This window comes from Clarias gariepinus, chromosome 21 (assembly GCF_024256425.1).
Source record: "Clarias gariepinus isolate MV-2021 ecotype Netherlands chromosome 21, CGAR_prim_01v2, whole genome shotgun sequence".
Lineage (NCBI taxonomy): Eukaryota > Metazoa > Chordata > Actinopteri > Siluriformes > Clariidae > Clarias > Clarias gariepinus.
This window is the reverse complement of record NC_071120.1, coordinates 27,824,580-27,851,759: the sequence shown is the minus strand read 5'-3', so window position 1 is coordinate 27,851,759 and position 27,180 is coordinate 27,824,580. Positions and strand designations below refer to the sequence as shown.

At 39.1% G+C, this 27,180-nt stretch overlaps 2 protein-coding genes across 4 annotated transcripts in view; both read left to right on the top strand.

Moving 5' to 3' along the window:
* erlin2 (ER lipid raft associated 2) overlaps nt 1–3,038 on the top strand; it is a 30,622-nt gene extending 27,584 nt beyond the window's left edge. For both annotated transcript variants that reach the window (XM_053480868.1, XM_053480869.1), the window contains exon 12: nt 1,411–3,038. In XM_053480868.1, coding sequence (XP_053336843.1) covers nt 1,411–1,572 — 162 coding nt within the window. In that variant the 3' untranslated portion in view covers nt 1,573–3,038. The remainder of the gene's footprint in view (nt 1–1,410) is intronic.
* A 15,324-nt stretch (nt 3,039–18,362) lies between these two features.
* On the top strand, nt 18,363–23,208 carry ch25hl3 (cholesterol 25-hydroxylase like 3). 2 transcript variants are annotated; one of them, XR_008356066.1, is made up of 3 exons: nt 18,363–18,926; nt 20,728–22,892; nt 22,955–23,208. XR_008356066.1 is itself a non-coding variant. In XM_053481482.1 (2 exons), exons 1-2 carry the CDS (start codon nt 18,499–18,501, stop codon nt 21,080–21,082), a joined length of 783 nt encoding a protein of 260 aa, XP_053337457.1. In that variant the 5' UTR covers nt 18,363–18,498; the 3' UTR covers nt 21,083–23,208. The 2 variants fall into 2 exon arrangements, 1 of the variants encoding a protein (XP_053337457.1); XM_053481482.1 differs by having other exon boundaries at nt 20,728–23,208.
* The last annotated feature ends 3,972 nt before the right edge of the window (nt 23,209–27,180 follow it).

The following is a 27,180-nucleotide window of genomic DNA, read 5'->3' as shown; positions in this document are numbered from 1 at the left end:
ACAAACTCTCTCACACACTCTATCCATCTCTGTCTATTTATTTCTCTCTAATCTCCTCCTGAATGGCCTTAACTTAACTGAAGTTTTACTGAATTACAGTCAGATTTCTGAATGGACCTGGATTAGAACGTTCACAGGCTGCAGGGGGAAAAAAAACACCACCTGGGAACTTTCTCTTTAACTGATGAGAGACATGTTTCATGAGCTCGCAGACGCCGTTATTAGGTATTCTCGCTGTAATTGACAGGGGAGTTAACGAGGTTAAGAAGGCGACCAACAATGGTCTGTAACATGATTCCTCAGACACGTGACGCCAATACTAATCATTTTTTTAACCTTACGCATCACAGGGTGGCGTAACAGGAAAGGAAAACACTCGATTCCGCATGCACATTGACGTTATTGATGGGTTATCTATTTATCCATCTATTTAGTGTCACTGTGATTGACGAGAGGCGATGCCCCTCCCATTTAGAGAAGTTATTCAATTAAAGCTCTAGCTTCAAACGAACCATTTTTATAAAATCAGAGTGTTCACAGAACTTTGTTTTATAGGCATCTTGTTTTAAAAAGAGTTAAACAGATTCAGATGTACAGTATACAGGTACAGTTGTCCTAAACCCTATTCACACGGGATTAGTATTATCTAGGGATTTAGAAATTGCTTCCAACATCTGAGTCCTGTGTGGCGCATTCGCACGGTAAAAACCAAGCCTGGGTTTTCACTCGAATTCTGCCAGATATGAAGAAAGAACCCACTCACAATTATAGCTCTAGCTGTATGATATAAACAGAATAGTGTTCCTTATCCATCTGCATTTAATTTTCTTTTTGTTTTAGCTTCTGAAGGTTTCCAGGTTTCTCTGTCTGCACATTGTGTTGTTGTATACAATATACTCTCAATAATACTTTCAATGCACTCCAACACATCCTTTGTTCTTCATTCGGAAGATAAATAAAAAGGCGCACAGTTAAAAAGGCCAAATCACAGACATTTTATTCCAGTATTATGCTTTCATAGTTTTTATTGCTTGTACATTTATTTAAATATTTCTAATTTGTAATTTCTCTTATCTTCACACTGAGAACCTTCCCTTTTGAATCTTGAGGTCATCAGCAGTCGTATAAACATTTCACTTCGTATCGTATACTGTGTACGCTGCCTCCGTGTGGAATTTCTCACACTGAATTTTTCCTGCCAAAATGAAACCGAGCGTCTTCACAAATATCGGCTTTAACTTAAAGTTTAAAAATTTTTCATTCTTGTGAACGTTACTAATTTGCTTTTCTAATCTTATCTCGCTTTCTTTTGCAAAGGAAAGTGGAAAGCGAAAGTACGCAGTAACGACTTTACCGCACCAGCCTTCATGAAATGTATTTTATTTAAAAAACGAACATTTCCTTTCCCAGATGAAGCTGACGCCCGAGTACCTGCAGTTGATAAAGTACAAAGCCATAGCGACGAACAGTAAGATCTACTTCGGCAGCGAGATCCCGCGCATGTTCCTCGACTCCAGGAGCGCGTCCAAGCCCACGGAGCTCCTAGCTGAGGACGTCCTGAACATGGACTGACGCTGAAGGGAGACGACGGGTATCACAGAGTTACAGAGCTGACGTTTCTGCTCTCGCTCTGAGCCTCGAGTGAAGTCCTGGGGGTTTTATGCACGTGTTTTCGCCACAAACACACACACACACCCTCACACAGACCTGTGTTTAAAACTGAGCATTATTTTGATGTCAAAACAAAAAGCCTGAAGCTGGACAGAAGGTTGACCTTCCGTACTGAAGATTATTTTTTATGTTTTTTGTTTTTTTTTCGAATGAAGAACACTCCAAGACAGATAAAAAAAAAGGCAAGCAGAGACATCTCTAACACGAGATGCCAGATATCAAGCTGAATGGGTGTGTTATTGTTTGTTATTAATATGTTTGAACCCCTGTCAATTCAAGCTTTTACATTTTTACATTGTTTCATAGTCTCTCATAGTTTTTTCACTGTATTACTACAGAAGAGAATCGTGACCCGCTTCTGCACTGGGGGAGAAAAACAAACCTTTGTTTCACGGATTTAATACTCAAGACCATATTTCATGTCCCTAAGGATATGCTGGTTGTCTTGGCAACTCTCTTTATATAGTTTTCCAAAAATAAAAAAGTTCCAGTACACATTCCTAAACGACTTGTTTTGTCCGTATCATCGGATATAGATCTGTCACAACATCTGAATACATAACCTTTAGCTTTGATTGTACACACACTGTGGTGTCCAGTTTGTGTGTGTAAATGATTCCTCATACTCCCTGAACTGCTCGGTCACACTCTGAGACCTGGGATACGGCCCCATAACGTTGCTGAGTCTAGACCTGAGTAACTGGTCAACCCCAGATCATAACACTGTCTCCAGAGGCTCGTACAGTGGACACTATGATCACATCATGCGCTTCCCTTGGTACCCTGACACGCCCATCACTCTGGAATAGACTAGATCTGCACTCAATCAGGTCACATGATCATTTTTCCCCCCCATCGCTCCGAATTCCAGTCTTTATCCTTTCTAGCAAACTAAAGCCTTTCTCATCACATTGTGTGTGTATGGAAATGTTTTTACTTTCACTTATATTAAACAAAACTCTGATTTTTTTTCTGGAGTTTTTGTTTTTTTATCCTGTGACTTCAAGCGTTTAAGTGATCTCCCGTCATGTTCATTTAGGATGTTTTTTTCTTCGGTGAAGTTGAGGGGTTCATCTCCATCCTTCCAGGGTTTAATTATACTTTGGGCAATTCTTAATTCATGTTATTTTTGCAATCTCTTTAGTTGTTGTCTGCTCGATGCAGGCCGTTCTAAAATGGAAATTCTACCTCCTTCTACAGGTGACTTTTTGTTGGAAAGTAAGAAAGAATTAGAAGGTATACATTAAAAAATGACTAAATTGTGTATTAAAAAATCACTGCAAAACCTTATGGACTGTTAAATTTGTAAATGTTTGAAATTTTCAGACACCTTTGACTAAAGAATTGATTAAAACATTTTTCACAAACCTGCCTGATTTGCTTTTAATTTTAAAGTTTTTCTGATGGTGAAGATGTTACATTGCATTTGGCAGACACTCTTATCCATTACATCTTTTTTATCTCATTATACATCTGAGCAGTTGGGAGTTAAGAGCCCAATAGTGGCAACTTGGTGCTTGTGGGGTTTGAACCTGGGATCTTCCGAACCGTAGTCCAATGCCTTAACCACTGAGCTACCCCTGGCCTCACATTTGGTCAATATCAAGTAAAACAGGTCATTTGTTTTAAGGTTTAAAAAAGTGTTACATTATTTAAACTATTAATTAATATCAGGTTACAACTAACCAAAGCCAAGATCTAAAACATAGAGAACTTTAAGAAAGTTCCTCACTCTATTTATTTAGGCTATTTATATTCTATTTATACGCTATATACTCTATTTGTCCAACTAAACAGTTGATCCCTCCGTCTCGTATTCCTGGTGATTTACTTGATCAACATGTTTATTTAATAAAAATCTAAATCCACATGTTACAACAGTTAGTTCAGAGTAATCTGATTGGATTAGTGGATTTCCACGACTGCTGATAATGGACGCTAAAAGCACTGAGATGCTAATATGCATCACGCAGCGTCCCAGGTGCTCTACGGTGTCTAATTACACTAACTGTTGAGTGAGAGTAGGTCTGTACGGTCCGCAGTACTGAGGAGAGAGCAGCGTCTCCCAAAACCCACATTCACAACCAGTCACAGAAGCACTTTCAGTAAGAACACACATCTGATAACGTTATGTCGTCTTAAACAACACGCCGTCTCTGCCCTAATTACTTCAAAGTCGTTCTGAATCGCCTCTGAACCGTCCACGTTGTTCTGTTTATGACTAATATGAGCTACAAAGTCTCTAACACAAGGAAAGTCATGCACACAGACTAGTGCTTGTGGTTTGACTCCCACTACCAAATTACTGTGGGTGTCATCGTCATCCTGCTGCACCACAGGACAGAAAACATCCCTACTGTACCTCCCTTCAAACTAAAAAGAAGGAATACAAGCATCTGAAAGCAGTTCTCAATGCCTGAGGATATCGTAAGTGGGCTTTTAAAGAAAATTGCTTCCAGATCCAACAGATGGGAGTGGAGTGTTTTTTTGTAAAACACTACATGACAGTTTACTTTAAACCCACTAATTCACTAAGAAACTCGTCTGGCCCGGAGGCCGGACACCAAAACATAAGAAAACAATATAATATATGCAGTCCAGTGCAGTAAAGAGTCTTCAGAGACAAACTCTAAATTTGGGGATTGTACCAGCACAGAAAGAGCAAAACTTCAGACCAAAATCAGCAGTTACTGATCTGAAGGTCGGGGGTTCAAGCCCTCCAGCACTGCTGAGTTGCCCCTGTTGAGTCCTTGAGCAAGGCCCTTAATCCTATCTGCTTAAGGGACGCTGTATCCTGGCTGACCCTGCGCTCTGACCCCAGCTTCCTAACTGGAAAATCATTTTACTATGCTGTAAGGTACATGTGACAAATAATTGGATCTAATTTCTTATTTTTTACAACCTGTCTCCTATTTTTAATGCCGCCCTTTCATCCATCCCCAGGAAGATCTCGACCTCTTCAGAGGTCAGAGGTGCATCAGGGAAGCCACTCCTAAGCACTCCCCTGATCTTTCTGGTTGTTAAAACTTATTGGCTCTCCCTAATCTATCTCTATTACTGGTTCTTAACAACTGTCTCCCCCTCACACTCTCTATTGACTCTCCCTCCAACTTCTCCATTGTTCACATAAGCCTTTTGGTCCGAGGGGGATCTTTGACCCTGGAGCATAAATATATGTGGAACTTACGACCTCCCTCAAACTAAAGAAGTTACTAGGATTTTTGTAAAACGTCTCTACCTAACAATTTGGCATGGCTCAACTTCCAAACAACCTTGTCATGATGATTGAGAATCTTCACAGACATCTAACACAAGGCTGAATCCCAAATCCCTCTCTAACCCCTTATCAAGGGCACTACTTGGTGTAATTAATATATTAATAATTAATAAATATAAAGTAAGTCTGGTGAGGTTCTCAGGACTGTCCACCACCTCCATGGTTTATTCTCCTTACCTTTAGGCTACAGAGTACCGCTAAGAGTTTAACACCACACTCACCTCCTGTTAATTACACCAACTGTCGCTCGCTAGCTTCACCAGTTGTGGTTAGTTAGTTCCGCCAGGTGCAGAAGGATACGTGTGGGCGGAGCAAAATAACTGGTTAAGTAAAGAAACAAATCATAATTAGTTGATAATAAATAGTGTTTGTGGAACTGTTGTATGAAAGCGATATCACATTTGAGGTTGTGCTGTTGTACTGAATATCAGCATGGCTGTGATATTTTTAGTACTCTGTCTGCGTCCTCGTGCCAACAACCTTAGCAACACAACCTTGAGTGTGACATTGCTTAATTAAAGTGCAGTGCTGCTAAAGTCTGGATTCTGATTGGTCAGAAGGTGTTAATTTTCCTCCACCACATTTACTAGGTTCACATGAATGCACACGTTCTCTAATGTATTATTATTACTGTAGTAACGGCACCTTCATGGGGGATGCTCTGCTGATGATAAATGGATTAAATATCATTGATAAGGTGACAGACGGAAGGAGTCTCCAGTGTCAGAACAGAGAAAAATAACATTAGTTTGCTAGTAGTTCATTGGTAACCCTTTCTTTTCTATTAATTTCAAGAGAGATGAAGAAAACCAGGTTTTGAGGTGAATACAGCTGTACTAAAAAAACAAAAGTGTTTCTGGAAGTTATAAGCAGATAAAAGGTACCTGGTGTGTGGAGGGCGGAGCTTATAAATCCTGGTGTGGGGTGGGCGGAGCTTATGATAGTCATATATCTATCATAAACACCCAGAGAACATGAAGAAAAATCATGGCTTTAATCCTCAGAACTGGGATGTTCAACAAGCACATGTATGTATTGTTGTGATGGATGAATGGTGGTGGTTGCTTTTTAGTATATAGCCAAGTATTTCACTTTATTATGCATCCATTCACAAGCTCAGGTGTTGTGGGAGATCAGGAAACTTGTGAAACAAACGCACAACAACTTCCTGCAGCGTGTAGTGTTACTAATGGAGATCAGCATGACTGTTTATAATGGATGTGTGTGTTTGAGAGCTTCGGTTCTTTTGTTGCTTTCAGACAATCACTGAAATCTGAACATCGATCCTAATCTACTGGGGTGTTTGTGTTCTTTAGGGGTAAAGCCATTCCACTGGATTTATACTTTAATTCACATTTTAAGAATGTGATGAAGTCTGTAAGACACACAGGAGTTAAAATTATCTATTTTGGAACATGAGTTCAGATGAACTCATGGGAAACTTGAGATTTTTTTTTCAGGAGCAGAATTTCAGAAAATAGCTGAACAGGAAATCGAGTATTCGTTTTGTTATTACAGGGTTCCTCTGGGGCTTAAAAGTAATTAAATGGATTTAGTAAAAAGGAAGACTTGGATGACAGTAAACAACATTCAGGTTGATTCCCATATGTATTTAGGAAGTTTAGAAGAAGAAAAACAAAGAATCAGTGCACAATTGCTGTAACGCCCGATGTTTGGACATCGGCAGGCTGGGACCTGGAGGAGTAAAACTTAGAGCAAAAGAAGTACATTTTGTAAAGACCTGGGGAAATGACAATTCCAGTAAAATTGGTTGGAAGATAAAGCATTTAAAACGTGATTTCAACCCATTTTTCATCAACATGGAGAAGGATTTTTTTATTCCAGGGTTAGTAAAAAATATTTAAAGCTTAGTACATCTTTAAATCTTATATGCAGTCACTTAATTCTTCATATTAAATGACATACAATTATGTAGATTAAATGAAAGAAATGAGATTAAATGTTTTGTGTGCAGGGACTGGAATGAAAATGAAGGCTTTAGGAAGCCTGGAGAACTATTCCTCAAGGAAAGAAATGAAAGAAATAAACACACAGGAAAGTCTGGAGCTTTAGAAACTAAATGTATATTTCTAAAGCTCCATGCTTTCTTGTTTGTTTATTGTTTTATTTTACAAGTATATACATATATATTCAGTTACAATGTTACATGTACTTTACTGCACAGTGAAATTATTTTTCACAGCACCCCTAGAGCAGCGGGGGCTCAAACCCCCGATCAATAACCCACAACCTTAATCGCTTGAGCCACCACTGCCTATAAATAGGATTCAAACCCACGCCTCGAGGAGAGACTGCGACCTTAACGCAGCACCTGATTCTGCTCGGCCACCTGGGGTCAAGACTTTTGCACAGTACCGTAAGTCTAACTACTTTTCTGTGACTGTCAAAGTAACCTCTTTAGCAGCTGCTACTACCATCACAAACACCACAACTGTCGCTGTAATGACCACTGCTTCCAGCGGAGCTGCTACTGAAGGAAAATCAAGCGAATTCCAAGCAGCGTTTGGTCCGAATCCAACACTGCAGCCGAAGGTGCTCTGCTGCCTGAATACAGTGTTTCTTTTGTTCCAGGCAACGTTTCCCCGACTCAGGAATAGCCCAATCTTTCACATGTGGAAAGAACACACCCATTATAACATCTTGGATATTTCAAAAATAAAAAGGTTTTTGCAGTTAACAATGCAAGCTGTTAATGTGTGTATAAGTATACACACACATGCACAAAGATGCTGGATTATTTTAAGACGATCATTTGCTAGCCTATTAGCTTAATGGGTTTGGTAACGGTTTAGCTATAAAAGAAAAGAAAAAAAGCATCACATATAACAACACATAATTACCACAAAGAGGCTGTAAACTGGGTGATTATTATGGGATGCCTTGATTCGTCTCTTCAGGTTTGTGGTATTTATTTCGTCAACGATATTTTTATGCTGATTTCTTCACTGTCTCTGTTTATTGATATCTGTGACGTCTCGTCGTAGTCGCAGGGGAAAAGGTCGTCAACCCATATTTTTCGTCATTATTATTGATGAAACGAAGACTATACTAGAGCAACCTGCGTTACTATAATTTATACTGTATAAATTATATAAAGATGAGAAATTAATGAGCACCTGAGTAATTGAGGTGTAAGGGCCTTGCTCAAGAGTCCAGCAGTGGCAGTGTTGGGATTTGACCTCGTCAAGATCTCCTAAACTGTAGTTCAGCATCACATGTGTTGTACTGTATTGCTTGTGATGAGAGAACACAACAATCAACAATTCAATTCAATTGTATAGCGCTTTTAACAATTGTCATTGTCGCAAAGCAGCTTTACAGTCAATCTAAATAATTATTTAAATTTGTATGGAATGTGTATGTGAATGTCTATGAATCAAAATGGTCAGATAGTCCCTGGGAACTAGGGATCTCATTATGCACTCTGGGTCTTACATGGATGCTTTTTCACACATTATCCATTTGTGCAGTCTGAATGACAGCAAAATTTATAAAAGAAAATGAAAAGCAAAAGTACCCCAGTGTGATGTGTTAATGTCTCTTAAATATCAAATGAGCAAATTAAAATTTTATTTGTCACATACACAGTCATACACAGTACACAGTACGATATGCAGTAAAATGCTTATACGACCGCCAGTGACCTTAAAAATAAAAGCTTATAGAGAAGAAATAAATATAAATAAAAAGATAGATACGATAGAAAGTTAATTTAACTAGGATAAAAAAAAACTGTACAAATACAGACATTCACGATATAGCAAAATATAGAAGAAAAATTTATAGAAATTAAGAAGAAAATTAAAAGGGTTGGAAATATGCATAAAAAGTGTCTTATTAAAGTGTCTTGTGCAATGGTCCAGAAATGAAAATATAAATATGTAAGTGTGCATGAATGTGTCCATAGTGTCCATAAATGTCCAGTCAATTTTGAATGTTAAAAAGATGGTATTAGACCTGTGTGGTGGTGTGGTTGTTGCCTGCGGGAAGAAGCTCCTCCTCAGTCTTGGTCTTCAGGGAGCGGAATCGCTTTCCTGACCGCAACAGAGAGAACAGTCCATTGTTGGGATGGCTGGGGTCCTTCACTATCTTCCTGGCCCTGGTCCAGCACCGCTTGCTGTAGATTGAGAGCAGGTCAGGGAGCTCGGTACGGATGATGCGCTCAGCTGATCAGAGCTGTAACTCTGTAGAGCTCGCCTGTCCTGCATGGTGCTGTTTCCAAACCAGGTTGTGATGTTTCCCATCAGGATGCTCTCTATGGTGCAGGAGTAGAAATTCCTGCTTGACGGGCGTGAAGCGTGGTTATACGATTAGACAGTCATGTTCAAATAATAGCAGTCCAACATCACTAACAAGATCAATCAATATTTTTGGCAAAACATATAAAACAGTGCAAAAAAAGATAGGCTGCTCAGATATCAAATGCTTTAAAATGGCAACCAAAAAGAAAAACGACCATTCGAATGTACCGAAGGATAGCCAAAATAAAGACTCTAGTAAAGACTCTGGCAAAGCCAATGATCAGCTTTAGAGTGATCAAAGCAGGTCCAAAGTTATCTATAAATATTGTAACAAATAAAACACGACTATCTGAAGCCAAGCTATCAGGAAGAAACCCTCGCAAAGTCCCACTGTTTGAAAAATGACGTGCTGAAGAGGTTACAATTTGCCAAAGAACACATTGAGTGGGCTAAAGAGAAATACAACATTTTGTGAAGGCAAGATTGTTCTTTTTGGGTTTGAGGTCTACAGAAAGTTTGTCCCAAACACTCAATTTAAGCCACAGTACACAGTGAAGATAGTGAAGCATGGTGGCGCAAGCATGATAATATGGGGTGTTTCTCATACCATGGTGTTCGACCTATTTATCGCATACTAGAGATCATGAATCAGTTTGAATGCATCAAAATACTTAAAGAGGTCATATACTGTATGCCGTAAAAGGAAACACCCTTGAAATGGCTGTTTCAATGAAACTAATCCCAAACACCCCAGTTAAGCGAGCAGCATCTTGGTTCCAGATCAACATGATTAACGTCATGGAGTGGCCTGCCCAATCCCCGGACCTTAATCCAATAGAAAAGTTGTGGGGGTGACAAAACAGCAACAAAAAAAAAGCTGTTTCTGAGGCAAACCCAAAAAAATGCAGAGGAATTGTGATGTGTAGTGCAATTGTTCTGGGTTGGAATACCTGCTCACAGGTGCCAGAAGCTGGTCGACTCCATGCAACACAGATGTGAAGCAGTTCTCTGAACCAGTGGTTATACAACTAAATATTAGTTTCGTGATTCACAAGAAAAACTAATCCTTAAGAATAGTTTAGTTTTACACAGTAAGTGTTTGAGTTTGTAAAGAAAAATGCAGACACTGCTATTTTTTTAACACAATAACATTTCACCTTTTCTTCACTTTCTGTAAATTAATATTAAATTTGATAAATTTTTTAATTCATGTCTTGATTTAGAACAGAATGTGCAGTGTTCCCAATGCATTTGCGTATATGGGAATAAAAGCTATTATAAGGATTTTGAGCTTTACTCATTTTTTAAACGCATTCCTATTATTTTGAACACTACTGTAAATTGTAAATAAATAATTTCTATTAAAGCACAAGACAGATGGACGTCAGTATTAAATTACTCACATCAAAGTATTTTTGTGCTAAAGAAAATATGCACCAGTGATCTGTTACTCATAAAACATCACTTATTTCTGAAGATACCAAAGGACATCTAATGAACTGTCATCTTTTATTTGACTCCCTTTTGTGAAAAAAAAAAGTTCCCAGCTTTCCAAAAGAATGAGGTCGCCATTATGTAACTATCACATAAGAGGATGGTTTCACATTTCCACATTAATAGCAGGATAAAACGCTCCCGGCTACAGATGAACATGTCCAAAAATTTCGACTACACTATATTCTAAAGGGGGTAAAACCAGCCTTTTTTTTTCTTTTTTCTTGTTTTTTTTCTTTTCCTTTGAGAGAAAAGTTGCCAGTGTGTAAATTGCACTGTATTGTTTTCATTTCCCAGAAACATTGAGATTAATGTGGGAGGACTAGGCTTGGATCTGTAACCTCATCCTTCTCTATTTTTTCTCGGGGTAATTAAGGAAAGTTTTTTTTTCCTCCTCACAGCTGGAACAAGAGAAATCATGTACATGGTACGAGTGATTCTGTGAGTGCTGCTTGTCCTGTAAACAAACTATTGGAACCCAAACCAGCTGACTGTTTTACATTTTAACAATGAGATTAGTGTTTGAAAAACAGCTTTCTTTAGTTCTGAAATCTGATTGGCTGAGCTGTGCTGTAGAATCTTTGATGGACGCAGATCCATCCGTGACCACACCACAGCTTATTGTTTGTTGTCTGTTGTAAAATTTGTAGGGGCCTCACCAACTAGCATTCATCCCATCCCATATTTCATAAATACAGTGAAACCTCGGATTACGAGTAACACGGTTTGCGAGTGTTCCGCAAGACGAGCAAATTTTTTAAAAACATTTTGACTTGGAAAACGAACAAGTCTTGGTTTACGAATACCGAGTATCATGTATCACGCATTCGCTTCTTGTTTTGACACTGAGCGTCATGTGATCACAACTGAGCCAACGCTTTTTCTCTCTCTTACGCTGCGGAATTGTGGGTAATCGTCTCCCCTGCCCGGTCTTAGTGCCGTCTCTTACTGGTATAATCAACATCCGTGCATGGGTGTGCTGTTTACTATAACACTGTGACCATGTGTGTGTGTGTAAAACATATTTTATTTTGTGTCTGTATGCGTGTGTAAAGCAAAAGCAAGTCTCATTAGAGAGGTTAAAGATCTCTCTAAAGGTTTTCTCTCTCTGTATCAGCCTGCTCTTTGTGTCATTGGACACCGTCTCACACACACACACAGACCCCTCCTACTTTAGCCTTCACAAACAGACACACACACACCCTCTTTCTCTCTGCTTTACACAGGAACACTGCTCTGTTGCGATTCTTTTTAAAGGTCTCATTTGGGTTCATTTGTTTTATTTTTACTTCACAGCAGTGATTTCATTAGTGTGTTGATTAATCGAGTGTCATTACAGAGATTTCTTGTTTATTTTTTCGATAAAAGTGTTTCCATTGTGTGCGCGCATGTGTGAAAAGAGTGGAGGAAGGGTTACTGTGTAAGACGAGAAAAGGGAGAGGGGAAGCTTCCTTTAGATTTACACACACACACACACACACACACACACATATACACACACAGCGCCTGCGCACATAAACAGAAAAACTTATCTGTCGGGATTAATTTTTTACTTTTTTTTAAAGGTAAAGTGCATTGTTTATTATTTTTATGTATTCCTTTTTTTGGGCTGTGGAATGAATAATTTGAGTTTCCATGATTTCTTATGGGAAAATTTGATTTGGTTTACAAGTGGTTTGAAATTCGAGCCTGCTTCCTGAATGAATTATGCTCGTAATTCAAGGTTCCAATGTAATAAATAAACGTGTATGCTTTCTGGGGCCCCCTACTGGCCTGAGGCCCCAAGCAGTTTCCTGTCTTCCCTGAGAAGCAGCAGCTCTCTTCCCTATTAATAAAACCATTTCACTAGTGTTGAAATCGTTCCACAACACTTAAACAGCATATTTCATCAAAAAAGCCAGTTCATCAAAAAAAAAGTGATTACCTTTTAAAATCAGTTTTTTTTTTCTCTTCAAACTTAAGTAATAGCAAGTGACTTGAAATGCATTCGTTATTTTGGGTGAAAAGTGAAACCTGTGCTAATGATTATAATTCTGACATTCCTAAACTCCCAGAGAACCATTAAATACAAGATCTTTATCGTATATACGAAGGAATTGAATTTCATGCATGTTTTTCCCCTCTAATTCTTGCAGTTCTGCCACGTCAAAAAGACTGGTTTATCTGGCAAAAAGAATGTTTTGTTCAGCAGTACGCCCTTACCTTTCATTTTCTTAAATAATTTTTTTTTTTTACCAAACACCCTCTGGTCAACTTTGGCATTAGAGCTGCTTAGCAAGACGACATTGGTTTCAGTGGACAGCTTTGCTTAAAGCCGCAGGTTTTATTTTCTGTGCTATTTAAAATTGAGATTTAAAAATAGAAAATGTATTTTACTTTACACCAGGCTTTAGGACTTTAGGACTTAGTCTGCCATAACACAAATCATCACAGTGATTAGTGTATGTCTGTAAACAATGTAAATACATAGTATATATACAGTACTTACACAAATCAGATGAATGGTGTATGGCAATTTTTCAATATGATCACCTTTTAAGTGGCCAAAAATAGTAAAACAGTAATAATTGGAAATTATTGTTATAACACTTTGTAAGGTGGCACAGTGGGCGTAGTGGTAAGCACTGTGGCCTCGCACCTCCAGCGTTGAGGGTTTGATTCCAAACCTTGGGTCTGTGTGTGTGGAATTTGCATGTTCTTCAGGTGCTCCTTTCTCCTCCAACAGTCCAAAGACATGAAGATTATTCTAATTGTCATTTTCAATTGCCCATAATGTGTTAGCGTGTGTGCGATTGTGTTTCCTGTGATGGACTGGATTGGCACCCACTCCAGGGTGTACCCCACCTAATGCCCTGAGTCCCCTGGGGTGCGTTCCAAGCCTCCCGCGACCCTGTACAGAGTAAGCGCTATAGAGAGTGAGTAACGCTTAGTCAGTGACGGCCTGAAGTTGATGTGGTGTCTTATTCCAAAGAATCTTCACACAAACTTTAAAATGGAACCATATCCTGTCCCGACATGACATCGTTACATAAACCTCTCTGTTAAAAAAAAAATACAATTCCCCTCCAAAGTATTGGAACAGCAAGGTTAAGACTATTGTTTTTGTTCCACACCAAATATTTTATCTTATTTTCATTTAAGACCAACAGAGCGATTTGAGTTGAGAGCAGAATTTCCGCCTTTATTTCCTTATGAACTTGGAGCGTAGTATTTTTGGTCACAGCTTTTTGCACTGCTGGCTTTTGCAGTATTGTTCCAGATATCCAATCACTGACCTGACCTAACCCTAACTTTTTAACTTTTACACATAACGCCAGTGGTACCATTAAGAGGGTAAGTAAGGACGTTTTCCTTGGACTTGGGAAGTAATTACAGTAATTGTAAAGGCTTTGCTTTGTCGAGGTTGGAGGGGCCATGGAATCTGTAGCAGCGCCCGAGCATAACGCTCTCGGTTCCTGCTTCGGTAGCATCCTTTCACAAGCCAGCACTAGATTTGATAAAAAATTAATCTTATTCTGTAAGAAAAAAAGAGCTTCCTTTTGATATGCAAACAATAAAAACATCTGCAAAGATGATGTCATCTTCCGGTACGTTTTCAGCAAGAGCACGAGCGAACATGAACACATTACAAGTAACGTCCTTTTACTTACTTAATAAGTTTAAAGAGAAAATAAAAATACCAGATTTTAAAGTGTAACCTGCTGCTCCTGTATCTATGAACTCACTATCTAAAGTATAACATAGATTTTTTTAATTTTGTGTTTGTAAGCGCGTATTCTGTTTCTTATAACAATAAGCAAAAGAATGTCTCATTAGAAGGTTAAAAATCCATTTTCTCCCTCAGCCTGTTGTTATATGTGAGCACATGCGTAATTTAACACGTGCTGGTTCACACTCTCTCTCGCCTTGTGAGTGTATGTGTACACTCTGCTCTACACAGAAACACTGCTCTGTCGCGATTCTTTTCAAAGGTAAAGTGCAGGTTCGTTTGTTTGTTTTACTTTACAGCAGTGATTCCGTAAGTAATCGCTCACACGAGTGTCATTAGCGATGTTCCTTGCTAATTTTTCCAACAAAACAGAACTTTTTGTTAATGTCTGTGTTTGTGAAATAAGATGAGAAGGGGGAGACAGGAGGGGCTGAAAGTAAGAGTCTCCTTTTACTTTAGCTTTACACACATACTGTACACAAACACACACACACACAGCACCTGCGCGCATAAACAGAAACCTTTCAGGATTTATTTGTACTTTTTTAAAGGTAAAGTGCAGATTAATTTGTTTTATTTTTACTTTATTTTTTGTATATATTATTTTTATGTATTTATTTTTTGGGGCTGTGGAACAAATAATTTGAGTTTCTATTATTTCTTATGGAAAACTTAAATTTGGTTTATGAGTGTTAAAGGAGAATTATGCTTGTAATCCAAGGTTCCACTGTAGTGATGATTGTAAACTAAATTGTTATAATACTTAGTAAGGTGGGTCTGTTGCGGAGTGGTTAACACTGTGACCACGGTTAAGGGTTCAATTCCCACCTCTTGACTGTGTGTAAGGAGTGTGCATGTTCTCCCTGTTCTTGGTAGGTTTCCTTCAGGTACTCCGGTTTTCTCCCACAGTCCAAAGGCATGCAGATTAATCTAATTGCTGTTCCCAAATTTCCTATAGTGATCCTATACAGGATAAGTGAGAGAGAGTGTGTAAGTAACGCTTAACTTAGTGATGGCCTGAAGTTGATGTAGTGTGTTATTTCAAAGAATCTTTGTTGAGAGCAGAATTTCCGCCTTTATTTCCTTATGAACTTGGAGCGTAGTATTTTTGGTCACAGCTTTTTGCACTGCTGGCTTTTGCAGTATTGTTCCAGATATCCAATCACTGACCTGACCTAACCCTAACTTTTTAACTTTTACACATAACGCCAGTGGTACCATTAAGAGGGTAAGTAAGGACGTTTTCCTTGGACTTGGGAAGTAATTACAGTAATTGTAAAGGCTTTGCTTTGTCGAGGTTGGGAGGGGGGGCACGGAATCTGTAGCAGCGCCCGAGCATAACGCTCTCGGTTCCTGCTTCGGTAGCATCCTTTCACAAGGCAGCACTAGATTTGATAAAAAATTAATCTTATTCTGTAAGAAAAAAAGAGCTTCCTTTTGATATGCAAACAATAAAAACATCTGCAAAGATGATGTCATCTTCCGGTACGTTTTCAGCAAGAGCACGAGCGAACATGAACACATTACAAGTAACTTCCTTTTACTTACTTAATAAGTTTAAAGAGAAAATAAAAATACCAGATTTTAAAGTGTAACCTGCTGCTCCTGTATCTATGAACTCACTATCTAAAGTATAACATAGATTTTTTTTATTTTGTGTTTGTAAGCGCGTATTCTGTTTCTTATAACAATAAGCAAAAGAATGTCTCATTAGAAGGTTAAAAATCCATTTTCTCCCTCAGCCTGTTGTAATATGTGAGCACATGCGTAATTTAACACGTGCTGGTTCACACTCTCTTTCGCCTTGTGAGTGTATGTGTACACTCTGCTCTACACAGAAACACTGCTCTGTCGCGATTCTTTTCAAAGGTAAAGTGCAGGTTCGTTTGTTAGTTTTACTTTACAGCAGTGATTCCGTAAGTAATCGCTCACACGAGTGTCATTAGCGATGTTCCTTGCTAATTTTTCCAACAAAACAGAACTTTCTGTTAATGTCTGTGTTTGTGAAATAAGATGAGAAGGGGGAGACAGGAGGGGCTGAAAGTAAGAGTCTCCTTTTACTTTAGCTTTACACACATACTGTACACAAACACACACACACACACACACACACACACAGCACCTGCGCACATAAACAGAAACCTTTCAGGATTTATTTGTACTTTTTTAAAGGTAAAGTGCAGATTAATTTGTTTTATTTTTACTTGATTTTTTGTATATATTATTTTTATGTATTTATTTTTTTGGGGGCTGTGGAACAAATAATTTGAGTTTCCATTATTTCTTATGGAAAACTTAAATTTGGTTTATGAGTGTTAAAGGAGAATTATGCTCGTAATCCAAGGTTTCACTGTAGCAATGATTGTAAACTAAATTGTTATAATACTTAGTAAGGTGGGTCTGTTGCGGAGTGGTTAACATTGTGACAACGGTTAAGGGTTCGATTCCCACCTCTTGACTGTGTGTAAGGAGTGTGCATGTTCTCCCTGTTCTTGGTGGGTTTCCTTCAGGTACTCCGGTTTTCTCCCACTGTCCAAAGGCATGCAGATTATTCTAATTGCTGTTCCCAAATTTCCTATAGTGATCCTATACAGGATAAGTGAGAGAGAGTGTGTAAGTAACGCTTAACTTAGTGATGGCCTGAAGTTGATGTAGTGTGTTATTTTAAAGAATCTTTACAGCAGCCTACAGAGGAACCCTGCCCTGTCCTCACATTACCTCGTTATATAAACCTCTCTATTAAAAAAATATAATTATATTGGACAAATATTGGAACAGCAAGGTTAAGTCTATTTTTTTTTCTTCACACTGAATATTTGATCTTATCCTTGTTTGAGACCAGTGGAATGATTTGAGCTGAGAGCAGAATTTCCGCTTTTATTTTCTTTTAAACTTGGAGCGTAGTACCTTTGATGACATGCTTTTGGATCACTGGCTTTAAAACATGTTTTTGAGCCATGTGTATCCTCAGATTACTCTGCGCGTCTGTCCAGTTCATCAAAATAAATTTCTGTGATGTGTGTTCATTACATAATGCAAACATAAATCAACTGTAAATGTACCTGATTATCAAGCACCAGCTTTTCTGACACTCTGATTCAAGTTATTCTGCATGTAAATATTTTTCTTTGCTCATATCGCTCACTTTGGGTATTCTGGGTCGAAACAAGCTGCCTAGTTCATTTTGCTGTAAAATTCTTAATTTGTTTCAAATTTTTTGATTTTTATACCTAATGCCAGAGCTCCCAGTAAGGTGGGCCAATAATAGCACTATGCTGATTGTAAAGATTTGGCCTTTATCAAGGTTGGGTCTTGAAGCTGCCGCTTGAAGCCCTGGAATCTTTGAGGTCTATGAGGACCTCGGAATCTGTAGCTGCCAGATTACCTGTGTAGTGCTGTCGGTTCCTGGTCCTGCATTGAAAAGGCAGCACAAAATTGTATTAAAAAGTTAAGAAAAAAAAAAAACGTTTAACATGTTTGAATATTCAAATGACCAAAAAAATATTCAAAGATGACATCACCTTCCAGTAACTTTTTCAGCAGAACTTGCAATTTTGTTTTCAGTAGATGGCTTTGCCTATAATCGCAATTTTTATTTTCAGTGCTACATGAAATTGCGGTTAGAAATAGGAAATATTAATGTTTCTTTACACCAGGCTTAAGGACTTACTCCATCCACCATGACCACCTAATGAGTGTTACAGTAGGTTTGAACCCGAATACGTCTATAAACACTTTTGTTCCGAATAACCAATCACTGATCATAAGTTACAAAACTAAGAATAATACGCTTTGATGTGCACGCGATATATGAATGAGCAAGGATGGCGTCATCTTCCAGGAACTTTTACGTGCTCGAGTAGTAAGACCGTCCGCTATAGACCTGGGGGAATAAAACCGGAAACACACACTTACACACACACACACACACTCACACACACTCTTATATTTAGGCTGCGACTCGACAGAGCTCAGTGCTGCACCGCGCAGGACAGGACCGGAGGTGATGAGAGCCGCGCGCCGCCGCGCTGACCGCGTTATCCGTTAGATCGAAAGGGGGGAAAACCACACACAGAGGCAGCAGCATGCTCGGCGGCGCGGTGTCTGCGCGCGCGTGCGGCGGCGCGCTCCTGCAGCCGGTCTGGGACGGGATCCGCGAGAGCTCCGAGGTGCGCGCGGCGCCGCTGTGGAGCGCGTGCGCCGCGTTCTCGGCGCACGTCCTGCTCTCGACGCTGTTCCTCGCGCTCGACCTGCTCGCCCCGCGCGTGCCGCGGATCCGCCGCTACAGGGTGCACGCGAAGCCGGTGAGCCTGCGCGCCTGGTTCCGCTGCCTCGCGCGCATCGCCTGGAAGTACGCGCTGTGCGTGCTGCCGCTGAGCGCGTGCCTCGGCTACACGCGGACCCGCTCCGCCGGAGCCGCCGCGCCGTCGCTGCTCATCGCGTGCACGGAGTGTCTGTCGTGCCTGCTCGTGTTCGACACCTTCTTCTTCGTGGTGCATTACACCGTGCACAGGTGAGAGCGCGACATCAGGTCCTGCACATCATCATCATCATCATATTATTATTATTATTTTTATTATTATTATTATTATTATATGCATAACTATATATAACAGTAAACGTTAAATGCATGCTCGAATGTAATAGTTTATGTGTATACAGTGTATGAACATAAGAGTGTATAAACATATGAGTGTATATTTGATGACCAAAGAAGGACAACTTAGTGTAAACAAGGCGTAAGATACTAATGAGGGCTTTAAGCTCTAATAATAATAATAATAATAATAATATCACTGATTACATTAAAGATCAGCAGATTATTTTTAACCTTTTAACTGTTTCAAACTCTTTAACCATCAACAACAGTTACATCAGCTAGTGCTTTATAATTAAAACTCAAATTAAATCATTACTTCATTCTCAGTCCTCTGTGTCATTGGAAAAAAAACTAAAATAAGTATTTCAAATAGGCCACATTTCTCTATCCCGTATAACATAATAATATAATCATACTCCACCCTCATATTGTCCTTAATAAATACACACACTTCCCCAATTTGACGTTTTACACTGACTCTTGTTAATATAATTTTTTAAAAACTGTGTCCTCTATATGATCATTCAGATTAATTACAGTATGTTCAGGTTAATATTTTCTTTCCGTACTAGTTATGTAATGTTCAGGAGACTAAAATTGCAAAGGTGTATAATTACACTCCCTGAAGACTTTTTATTCATCAGATATGAGATAGAGGACGAGTACAGGCTTGTGAGATGATGCGTAGGAGAAGTGAAGCACAGTTCAGCTGTTACACAATGGAAGTTAATCCTGTTAATAAATAGTGTTAAGTACAGTACATGGACCATGAATTAGTCTCCTACATCAGTTTGTGTATTAATTATTTTTCTTTCCTGCAGTTTACCGATGCTTAAAATTTTATTTTAGTATAAAATTTAGTATATTTATTATATGGCATTAGTACGCGTCGTTGGCAGGTAAAGACAAATACACTCCCTGTTCGGTAATCGGAGAGTGAATCACAGATGAGAAATGGAAAAAGTAGATAAAAGGATAAAGATGAAGTTTTGTCTTAAAACCACTCACCAAATATGAACTAATCCCAGTAAAAATATTCACTTTATCTTTTCTAATTAATATCTATTGGTGCAGGTGTTTGTTTACATTGAAACAGTAGCGCATTAGGAGATTATTTTTAAGTAGATTATTAAATCCCACACATAACTGTTCATAACATCACTTTTACTCCACATTTAGATTAAACTTCAGGCAGAGATCTAAGTACTTTGAAAGATTCATTAAATTCTATCCAGCGGTTGATTTAAGACGCACCCACAGTTTGACTTATGCGCAGTTTGCTGTCAAAACTTGTTTTAAATCTGGTGCAAAACTGCTCATAACTTTTATTTAACATGGTCATTTTGGTCAGTTCAAAACTGGTTTCAGGTCCTTCACTGTGTAAGAAACGTGAATACATCCTTGAAAGAGCAAGTTTTGACCAATGTACAGACAAAACCTTCTTTTATTTATATAGATTAAAGAATGTCAAATTTTCCTTTTTTTCCATTTATTATTACGCTTTACGTGGACTGTCTTGTAAAACAAGTTAGTTCCTGATATTATTTGCGTAAATTTTAAAACATGATGACTGGTAAACGCTTTATCAGTAAATGGTGACTGCACGGGCTGTAAACACTGCAGTTTAATGACCTGAAAACTGTAACTAGCAACTAGATAAGCTGTAAATGCTATGATGGTAAACGGTAGCACCACTGCCTGTTGTGTTCTTCAGAAATCCCTGGCTGTTCAAGATCTTCCACCAGTCTCACCACGTGAACATACACCCCTTTGCGCTCACGGCTTTGGACTCCAGCGCAGTGGAGCTTGTGTCTCAGCAGGTTCTGGCCGTGTGGAGCACCGAGGTGGTGGGCTGTCACCCGGTCAGCGAAATCCTCTTCTATCTGCTCAACATCTGGCTGGCGGTGGAGGATCACTGCGGTTACGACTTCCCCTGGTCTCTGCATAGGATGTTTCCCTGCTTTGGCGGGGCTCCTTTCCACCATGCCCATCATCAGCAGGTGAACGGGAACTATGCACCGTATTTCATACACTGGGACCTCATATTTGGGACGACAATAAACCGGTGAACGGATTTTTCATTCGAAATGAGCTGGAGACGATATTGCACTAAGATCATGTCCAGGAGATTGTTTCAGTTTTTGGTCCATTGCTGTGAATGAACCATGATGTGTTCATTTACAATGAAATCATTTCATTATTCCCACAGGTACAATACCACTCGGAATTCTGGGCACATTAAAAAAAATTTCTACCCAGCAGCAAAAATCACTATTATTATGTGGGTTTTTATTACTATAAAAACCCACATAAGGAATGATGTACGTACATTAAGAGAACCAAGATTCCATCACTCCCGTAAGACTGTAAGCTTGTCTGGGAAAACCTGCAAGAACTTTGAATGTACAATGTATGTTCCTCATGGAAGCATTACTGTGATCAACATGACTGACATGAGGAGCGTCCTCCAAGGGAAAGACCAAAGCCTAGACTGTCTACTACAAAAAGGAAGTTCATTTAGAGAGAGTTCCCAGCCTCAGAAATCAAGAACCCGGAGCTTCAGATTAGAGCTGCATGAGAGCTTCACAGAGCGCAGAGTAGCAGAAACATCTATCAACATCCATCATCTCTTTAGAAGGGATCCTTTCATATTTTCGATGGTTCATCCATACCTTTTTTGAAAGTAAATATATATATATTGCTTATTTCTTTTTGTATTTTTTGGCGTTCCTTAAAAAAAACAAAGATATTTTGGGGAAATGCCTGGAAATAAAGCATTTTAACTGTAGAGATGTTTTCGAAAATGTTAACTTGTGTGTGTTTAAAACTGCTAACATTACAGTGTTGTCCAGTGTGTCTTTAGTGTGTGTTATGTGTGTGTTAGGATTGATGGCAGCTGATCAGGTGTTTAATTCCTGCTTTGTAATTGTTCACTTTGAGATTATAATCGATATCACGCTGCTCCTGAGTCCAGTGTTTAGAGCCAAATCGAGAACGTGTTTTTTTGCGTCGTTTTTGCATTTGCTTTTGCGTGAAGTCTTGAGCACTGTATTAATCCACATATTCTGTGTTATAGAACTTGTTGGTGTTTTCTCTATTCCTCTGATCAGTACGCAGCTCTTAATGTTATTCTTAACGTGTCGTTTTTGGTAACATTTAAATAACATCATATCGCCACCTACTGGCCGGTTCATTCATACCAGTTTAGCAATAAAAAGCTTCATTTAAAAAAAAATATATATATAATCATTAAGATTATTACTGATCATAAACAAATCAGTTTTATATAACATATTGTAAAAATCTGAGTACAGTCCAAAACCTTTTTACTTCCAAATTTAATGGCAACCTCGGTGCTCCGCCTGTGACACATTTCATTTCCAGCATTATGTCAACCTGCTCTGTGTGATACATCACTCTGAATTTCATTTATTTCTCTTTCTAAAGTAAATGTAAACACTTGGAGTGATTGGGAAATGATACATTGGAAATTTTTTAAAAAGTCTTTTAGAATGGTGCTCTTCTGGCTATACACTTCGTGTATATTTTAAACAGGAAGTAACACAGAGGCCAGTGACGAAACTGCGCTTTATAATAACATTACTACTATATTCCTAATGTTTTATAATCCCAATGTGTTATACTCGCAGGAGTTATAATCACAGGCATTATAATCCCAATGTGTTATAACCTCAGGCATTGTTATCTTGGGCGTGATAATTCCAGGTGATATAATCCCAGGTGTTGTAATTCCAGGCATTATAATTCCAATGTTTTATAATCTCAGGCATTATAATTCCAATGTTTTATAATCTCAGGCATTATAATCCCAATGTTTTATAATCTCAGGCATTATAATCCCAGGGGTTATAATCCCAGGTGTTATAATCCAAATGTGATGTAATCCCAGTGTGTTATAATCCCAGATGTTATAATCCCAGGTGTTATAATCCAAATGTGATGTAATCCCAGTGTGTTATAATCTCATGCATTTGTGTTGTAGCATCATTGACGTACTAATCAGTACATTTCTAAAGCAGTCATGCGATCACACCAGCAAGCTTTGGACATAAAGAGTCAGGAAAAAAACCTGTAAAGTTTTTAGTTCAGAGTTTTATTTTGGAGATGTTATTCTATTACATATAATATTGTGCAAAAGTATTAGCCACTCATTTTAAAATATGCAATTCTTGTCTTTAATGTTTGTTTCATGTCTTCTGCAATACTGAGAGAAATTTTAGATATTAAGAAGCGTTATTTAAAAAAATGTAAAGCCATAAAAATATTTCTACTGAATGTCAGTAAATATGATATAATTTATAAAGAAGTCCTCGATAACCACTCAGAAATGAATGATTTGCCTGTCTGTAGTACAGTACCAATCAACAGTTTGGATGCGACTTTAAGGAAGTATTTTTCACATTCTAGTGTGTGGAGTACTGGATTCCCCCCCCCCCCAAAACTATGAAATAACACACACATATGGCATTAGGTATTGAAGTAACATCATAAGCAACAGCAACAGTCAGGTATTATTTCAAGACACAAAGAACAGTATTATAATTGAGTGTGTTTGTAAAACCCATCAAGCCCCAAGTCTCACATGAAGACCAAAACTGAGCTCTGCTGCAGAGGAGAAGTTCATTTAGAGGATAATAAACGCCTTCAGTATTGTTTTACAGTGTAGAAAGAAATAAAAACCAGGAATGACCATGGATAGAGAGAGAGAGAAAGAGAGAGAGTACTTTATTAATCACAAAGGGAAATTGTAGAGATAGTGAGAATGAACCAGCAAGTTGAAAGATTAATAAAAGAGAGGCTGTAATAAATGTGTCCATAGTGCAATGAAGACAGAATGTATTGTAAGCCAGAGAAGGAGACCCGTCTCCTGACACAGAGCAGTGATAACGAAAAGTCTAATCGCGGTTCCTGTAGCGTTCTCTGTCACAGTGGAGCTGAAGCGTTCTCCTACTGAAAGTGCTCTGCTGTTTAGCCAGTAGGGGATGTGGAGGGGATGTGTGGTGTTCTCCATGATGCTTAACAGATTGTACAACGTCCTTCTCTCCAATACCAGCTCCAAACACTTGCATTTCCAGTCCAGTCTGTTGTCGATGTGAACCAAGGTATCTGTAGCTCTAAACCATCTTCACCCCCTCATCCAGACTTTGTTTGGTGTAGACTTGGTCCTCCTGAGATCCACCACCATCTTCTTGGTCTTGGTCACATTCAGGACGGGGTGGTTCCTCTCGCAACAATTCAGGAAACTACCTACTGATCCACTATGCCTCTGTGCTCTGCTTCCTGACCACCATTAACACACTGGAAGAGTTCCACTGGAAGTCCTTGGGAGTATTATGCAAATAGGAAAGGGCAGGATACTGTCCCCTGTGGTACCCCAGTACTCTAGTATGGGGTTAGAAGGTGTGTCCAAACTTTCGACTGGTTGCGAATGATATTCCAAAGTGGTTCGCCAAAAACTACAATGTTTTTTTTTTTTATTAAAGAGCAGCACATCGTTCATTTGAAACGTTTTATATTACAGCAGCTACTTTACCAGCAGCTCTTTTGTTTAAAAAAACAAAAACAAATGTAAACAAATTCTTTATTCTTCACTTTATTAATGTCGACTGCTTTTTATACACATTTAATTGCATTTTTAAAGGCACCTTTGAGCATTGGAGCATTTCTTTACAGTCTGCGGTTAGCAGTTATATTCTGTAAACCTTGTGTCTTTGAAGTACTGATGTCTGGACAAATGTGTAAAGTGTTAAACAGAAACTGACATTAACAATAAATCATAATCAAGAAGAAATGAGTTTTTGAAACTGTCGTGTATTTCTACTTTGATGTCTTGTTAAAAAAAAACAGCCACTATTTTCAATTTAAATAGTTTAAATCTTTTAGGGTTTACTTCAAATGTTAAAGTACAAGGTGCATAAAACAGAAGTTAATATGTTATATAAAAGCATAAAACGTAACTGAAGTTATAATATTGAATAACTGAAGTTACTGTATCAAATGGAATAATGTTGAATAGTACAACGAGGTGTGTGAAAGCTTAACTATCCTCGACAAAACAGAATTAATCCTTTCAGAACAGCCGGCCCTGAGTCTGTTGTTGCCCTGAGTCTGTTGTTGCCCTGAGTCTGTTGTTGCCCTGAGTCTGTTGTTGCCCTGAGTCTGTTGTCTGTTGAGGATTTTTCCCCGACCATATGAGATGACCCTACAATCAGATATGATTTTTTTTACATCATGAAATAAAATCTATGAATAAATTTAAAAAACCTGGCTTACTTTAGACAGGTGTGTACAGTAGTGCCAGACCCCCCCCCCCCTCCCCAAAAATAAGATACTCTGGTGATTCAGTACATTCAGGTGGTCAGACTGACCTGAGTAACTGATCAACCCCAGATCATAACACTGACTCCAGAAGCCTGGACAGTGGACACTATGCATGATCACTTCATGTCCCTCCCTTCTCACCCTGACACGCCCATCACTCTGGAATAGGCTCAGTCTGAACTCATCAGGTCACATGACCTTTTTCCTCCATGGCAAAGTGAAGCCTGATGAGTCTCACTAACAAGTGCTTTTCTTATGGACACACAGTTGTTTAGTCTCATCACACTGTGTGTGTGTGTGTGTGTGTGTGTGTGTGTGTGTGTGTGTGGTTTTTACTGTTGATGCTACATCACAGAGCGTTTAAATGATTTCCCCCCCCCAAACACACGTCTACGGTTCAGCACTGTCCTTTCAGGTGTTGTTAATGTGTTGCGGGTTCCTAACCCAGTTCCAGTCCCCTCCAACCACCTCAGTTGTTTCCTTTGCTTCATGCAGCCCAATTAATCTAAAATGGCGGCTTTTTTTCTTTTTGACCAGGCCGTATATCATCTTATTTTAGGGATGTCAGGAATGCCTGTGAAAATATTTAGCCAGACGAATTCCTGAAAGCTCTGCCAAGACACACAGGAATTTCCCAGTAATGTTTGGTATTAGAAAAGTTCTGAATCAGACGTGTGTCATCAGGATGAGTCAAGTAGCAGTGCTGGAGAAGCCGCTTCCCTGACATTTAATGTTTCCTCTGCTTTATCACTCTTGTCTGCTCTAAGTTAGCGTCTTAATGAGTCATGCATGATGCTTCAGTGAAAGGAAATGTGTGTGATAAAAAAAAAAAAAAAGATCCATAGTGTTTATTGAAGAGCCACGACCATACTACCTGTCTGATTCTTGTCTGAAGCACCGGCCTCCCAGGAGCTCCCTGTTTCAATGGCTTGGAGTCTCATCATCGTACTGTGCTTGAGGTCTTCTGCCTTCGTCCACCAGAAATTTCATCATGAGTCACATCCACGTTGTCCGAAAATGTAAAGTAACAGCTTAACTTCTGTCCCCGGAAAATAAAACATAACCATATCGATAATTAGGTTATTTAAACCCGGTTTATGGTCAGCATCCATCGTGCACGTCCCTCTAAATGCATAAAGCCTTGTAGGAACATTAATGTATCAGAGCGTTAATGTATCTAAACCTGCTCTACTGTCAGAGTGTTACGGATAGACAGACTCAACAGATAATGATCTTCAGAGAACCCGAACGGGCGTTTTATTAACAGTTTGTGGTGAATTGAAAACAATGAATGAATAAACCGGATAGTCTTATCTGTATGGATGATGAAGCTCGTGGACGAGTGGAGACTGGAAGGTCGACGTGGAACACGGAGTATACACACAGATGAGAAGATGAGACGAGGGACCAGGAAGAAACATGGAACAGGAGACGAGACGTTGAACCAGGAGACGAGACGTGACGAGAAGTAAACAAGGAGCGAAGCTGCATCAGGTACGTAGCGGAGTCTGTTTCCATATGTGAGGGTGAGGGGAAGTGAGGTGTGTTCAAGGTGTGGTGCTAATGTGAATCAGGTGTGTGCTGAGAACTTGGGTGATTGGGAACGGAGGTTGGGGGTGTGACACAGAGACGCCGTTAAAGAAAATGAATCAACACCTTCTGAAGAATCTGGGTCCAGGATTCATCAGCTCTTGGCAGGAATGCAGTGGATGGATGACCCAAGGAACCGGTCATTGGGTTTTCCGTTAGTACGGCTTCGTGCTCTACACTGAGCTGACGCCAGGATTGAAAGTTTTCGATGGAGGATATGAGGGACGTCGTCTTT